The 5,000-nt window shown below is 36.1% G+C and overlaps 1 protein-coding gene across 1 annotated transcript in view; it reads left to right on the top strand.

The window, feature by feature from the left end:
* BBS9 (Bardet-Biedl syndrome 9) overlaps positions 1 to 5,000 on the top strand; it is a 21,028-nt gene that overhangs the window by 1,013 nt on the left and 15,015 nt on the right. The window contains exons 2-5 of the mRNA XM_086549407.1: positions 1,366 to 1,544; positions 2,864 to 2,976; positions 3,798 to 3,955; positions 4,210 to 4,405. Coding sequence (XP_086405533.1) covers positions 1,368 to 1,544; positions 2,864 to 2,976; positions 3,798 to 3,955; positions 4,210 to 4,405 — 644 coding nt within the window. The 5' untranslated portion in view covers positions 1,366 to 1,367. The remainder of the gene's footprint in view (positions 1 to 1,365; positions 1,545 to 2,863; positions 2,977 to 3,797; positions 3,956 to 4,209; positions 4,406 to 5,000) is intronic.

The following is a 5,000-nucleotide window of genomic DNA, read 5'->3' as shown; positions in this document are numbered from 1 at the left end:
ATATACTCAGCTAGGTAGAGTATGAATTGCTTCTATAATTATTTGCAGGGTGGTCCACAAGTTCTGTCTTGCAAGAATATACATAGTGGAGGTTTGTTGGCCTTTAGTAGTAGTGCTGAAGAGTTTTCCATGAGTAATGGTTTTGTTTTATTTGTTCTTTATGGGCATTACATTTATCTACTCTGACATTTCCCATACAAATTAATAAAAATATGGCTATCTAAACACTGATAATCATCATAGCTCTGTAGTAAACTAGTCACATGGAAAATTTGATATGCCATTGTATACTTATACATGAATAAATGTATTTAGTATTATTTTTTTATATCCACCTGGCATATTCTATAGCAATGGTTTTCAACCATTATGCCGGGAGAATTTAAGGGCAAGTCAAAAAGAAGTATATTCTGTTTTCTGTGTCCGGAATTGCATGTTATAACATTCAGTGCTTGGACTGCATAAAGATACAAAAAGTAAACAGACTGTCTTATAAAACAATTGAGATAACATTGTGTGATATAATAATGACGCAATCAAAAACTCAGTGTCTCACCCAATTGCTGTGATAAGGACAAACAATCCTCCACCGCATATATTCTGGCAAATTATAAGCAGCGTACACTAGTTGGTCTTTGCCAGAGAAATTGAGTCACTGAATATCCTTTTTAACCCTTTAATGCTGGGTGACAAGATATTGAGATAGTGGTGGTAGTACCAGCCTCCGGGACGAGACATTTTGTCATGGCTTTTCTTCTGGCTGGTGTGCCGGCTGTTCAGGTGCATTGTGTTTAGACAGCCCCATTGGCAATGGGTTAATATCTGATTGTGCCATTATCCTTCACTTGCACACCGAACAGAAAATTCATGTGATCCATCAGTGGACAAGAAAACCTATGATGCCAACTGCTAGGGAGAGAGTGAATGAATAAATGAATTAGAGAAAGAGATAAAGAGAGGAAGAGAAAGAGTAAATGGATGAGGGAGATAGAAAAGGAATTTGGGAGAGAGAAAAAAAACAAGATTAAGGGAGAATGAGAAGATGAATGACTGGAGAAATGCTTCAGCTCATGTCACCAGGGTTTTCCATGCTTAACCCAAAATTAAATTAATGTGGGAGTGGGATTTTCAAGGCAGATGTCATCAAAACTCCTTTTCACATTGAATTTTTGTATTTTATTTATCGCATGAATACCAAAGAGTAAGCATTGGTATAAAGAAAAAAAAAGAAAAAATTGTTCTTAATTTTTTTTTTTTTTTTTTTTTTTTTTACTGGAGAGATATGCATTTTTGTTTTTATCATTATATAGAATTGCAATAAATGTTTAATCTCTGACGTCCCAGTTATTGTATTTCTCCCCTCAGATATGTCGTTATTTAAGGCAAGAGACTGGTGGTCAACCGTGGTACAGACAGAGGGAGGGGGCGAGGAAGAATGTGATGCAGGATGTTTGGTCATTGCAAATATCAACAATGAAGACCCTCCAAGAGATAAGATTGTGGTTGGTGGATTTTCAGGATCCTTGAGAATATTTAGTCCACAGGTAAGCATTCATCCTTTAAATGTCATATGCTAAAGGTATAGAGAAGTATATTTTTCAGATTTTTTTTTCATGATAGCTAATAGTTGCCAAATCTTAAGTGTAAATGCTAGCATGTTTAAGATGTATATGAACTCTTCCTTGTGAAGTGTTCCAGTAGAAAATCTCTATCTTTTAATGTTATTCTTGGTTCTCATATATTGATGAATCTGTTCTCATCTTATTCTATTGAACCATTTGATACTCCATGATAAAATTAATGTCATATCTAATAAGCCTCATAAGTAATAAGCCTCATAAGCTACTTGATATTACTGATATAACAAGATGGCAAGCAGTAACTTTAAGGTAACATTACTTGAAAATTATTTAAATGGCTTGTCTACTTTTCATATGTAAGAGTACAGAAACCTGCTTAGTTTTGTTTAGACTGTGAACAGACAGTTGTTCAAGATGTTATACCGGTACTAGTTGTGGTCACAATCACATTATGAGAAAACAAATAAGAAACAATAATTTTGTTGATAGCAAGACGCCTGTTAATCAACTCTGATTTATTGCATTATGAAAATTACTAAAGATGTAATTATCTTTTTGACTAAAGTTTATTCAATAACTTTGTGGATTTTTTCGTAAAGATAAGTTAAAATGTGTTTTTTTCTCCTCTTTCATTAAAATTCGCATAGTAGTTTCTGAGAAATGTAAAAATTACCCGGCCAGTTTGATAGTGTTTTTACATAGAATAGAAATTGGTTTCTGTTGCATGTGCTGAAGATGGGTTATTATACTTATCTTTTTTTTTTATTATTTTCATGTTTAAATTTTGGCAACAGTTTCCTTCATTAAACTGGAATGATTTTGAAGTAAAATGATTAATCTTTGTAAGTACTTGGGCTTTGTGGAAATATTAGCTATACTATAGTTATTAATGAAACTTGAAAAAGTGGTGATTTTATTATTATATCTTCTTAATAACTGCATTGTATAATTTATGATTTGACTAGTGAAGTGCTTGACAAGTGCAAGTAATCAAAACATGAACAGAATTCATTTGTGACAAATGCATAAATGACACAGAACACTTCTCAATGGAAAAGGTGTAATTTACATCTCCTGCTCTGTAAAGTTATTCAATCTCATTTCTACTCTTTTCTACATAATGATTCAAGCAAATACCTACCTCATGGTATATATTTTGTTTAATGCTATTATGTTTATAGAACTCCCAGTGTAGGCTTGATTAAAAGAGAAAAATGTTTTTTTATACAGAGTGATATTTATGAATAACAAGAATTTATTTACATGACTGCGAACATTTACAGGCTTTTCGCTCAGAAGAAGGACAGGAAGTGTCAGGATATCGCCCCGATCATGTTCTTCTGGAAACTACCTTTAACTATCCAATCATCCATCTGGCTGTGGGAAAGTTTGTCTCGTAAGTCATTCGTCAAGGGTCAACATTTATGAAGAAAAAAGATAATGCTGTAGTCATTACTATTATATAAGGGAAAAACTTCAGTGTTATTACTCTGTACATGTGAACTTGTGTGGATTTCATTTATCAATATAAGTAAGAATGTCAATTTCTGTTGTGCCATTTATGTTATTTATTATAAACTTATGTTAACCCACTCACGACGGAGGCATTCCAGCCTTGCATGTCACAATGCTGGGGCTTTCAAATGCTTAGGCCTAAATCAATTAAATGGCTGGCACCATATTGTGCCGCCCGGCCACCGGGCTTTTGAATGAGCGATACAGTAGTGTACCACCCGTCCAGAGAGGGTTAATATAAGATACTCAGATATCTGGCTTGGGAATTTTATACTTTGTATCAAGATGTACATTTTAGCATTAGTGCCAGTGTTCCATTTACACCACCACTGCCTGCAAAAGAGAAATTGCTTTTGTTTTTGTTTGGTGGAGCTAACAATGAGGATAATGATATTAATATTTATGCAAATGATAATGGTAACTGTTGTGAAGATTCAACCTCCAACTTCAATTAAATTATGCTCGTCGAATTGCAAAGTGCAAGAGAAGGAAGTCAAGGAACTATTATTGCTATTATTTGCATCAACAATATTATCATCTTTTTCTATCTACTTATTTGTTTATTCATAATTTTTATTACTGTTGTTATTATATTTTATCATTATTATTGATACAGTCATTATTATCATTATTTTGTTTCAGCAAAATCAGCAAAAATCAAGAATGCTAGCTTTCCCTGATAATTCATACATTTTTTCGTAGGAGCAATGACATGCTGCACCTATGTGTCTTACATCCTGACCGAATGGCAGTGTATAGCCTGACAGTCATCTCTGGCCAAGGTGGTCATGGAGATAGTTCTAAGCTCACTGTGGCCTACCAGCACAAGTTCCAACGACATGCTCATTCCATCACTACGGGTAGGAGCAGTTTCCATCAGCTAATATAATTTTAATGGTTTTCTGAAAAGGCTTTTGCTCTTGAATAAGTTATTTATATGAAGTGTTGATAAGGAAGTTTACCTACAAGTTTTGTCCATCAGTATAAGTAAAATTAATCTTCTAAAAGATCTGTAGTTCAGTGAAGTTAGACTCTATTTACCCTCCCATTCTCTTATTCACTTCATCAGTTATATTGACACACTGCCCTCTGTTTCCTTTCATATTCTGTACAGGTCCTTTTGGCGGTGTCAAGGGGAAAGACTACATTGCCGTCCAGTCCCTGGATGGCTGTATCACTGTCTTTGAGCAGGAGAGCTTTGCCTTCAGTAGCTTCCTGCCGGGGTTCCTGCTTCCGGGACCCCTAGCCTATGTTGCTAAGTCTGACTCCCTGATCACAGTGGGAGCTGACTGGTCACTCCAGTGCTACAGGTAAGAGATATTTAGTGTTTTTTTTTTCTTTTAAAATATCAAATTTAGAATACTGAGAGAAGTTTATATTTACTAAGTAAAATAGAGTAATCAGAAAAAAATAGATGAAGAAAGAGAAACAACTGACAGTAAACAAAGTTGTGCAATTTTGTAACATTATTGTCTAGTTTTATAATTATATGGTGTATGTTTTTAAAATGTGATATAAAAAAGTTTCAAAATAGTTATTCTAATGTAGGCTGATGTCAAATGACAATCTGACTCTACATAATACCCCCCTAATATATGCGATACATTTGTGTGTGTCTTCCCCCCCCCCTCCTCCTCCTCCTCCTCCTCCTCCTCCTCCTCCTCCTCCTCCTCCTCCTCCTCCTCCTCCTCCTCCTCCTCCTCCTCCTCCTCCTCCTCCTCCTCCTCCTCCCTCCTCCTCCCCCCTCCTCCCCTCCTCCTCCTCCTCCTCCTCCTCCTCCTCCTCCTCCTCCTCCTCCTCCTCCTCCTCCTCCTCCTCCTCCTCCTCCTCCTCCTCCTCCTCTCCTCCTCCTCCTCCTCCTCTCTCCTCCTCCTCCTCCTCCTCCTCCTCTCCTCCTCCTCCTCC

This window comes from Penaeus japonicus, unplaced genomic scaffold (genome assembly GCF_977035675.1).
Source record: "Penaeus japonicus unplaced genomic scaffold, GWHDUDI00000001_assembly GWHDUDI00000002, whole genome shotgun sequence".
Taxonomy (NCBI): Eukaryota; Metazoa; Arthropoda; class Malacostraca; order Decapoda; family Penaeidae; genus Penaeus; species Penaeus japonicus.
This window is presented reverse-complemented; position numbering and strand designations above follow the sequence as displayed.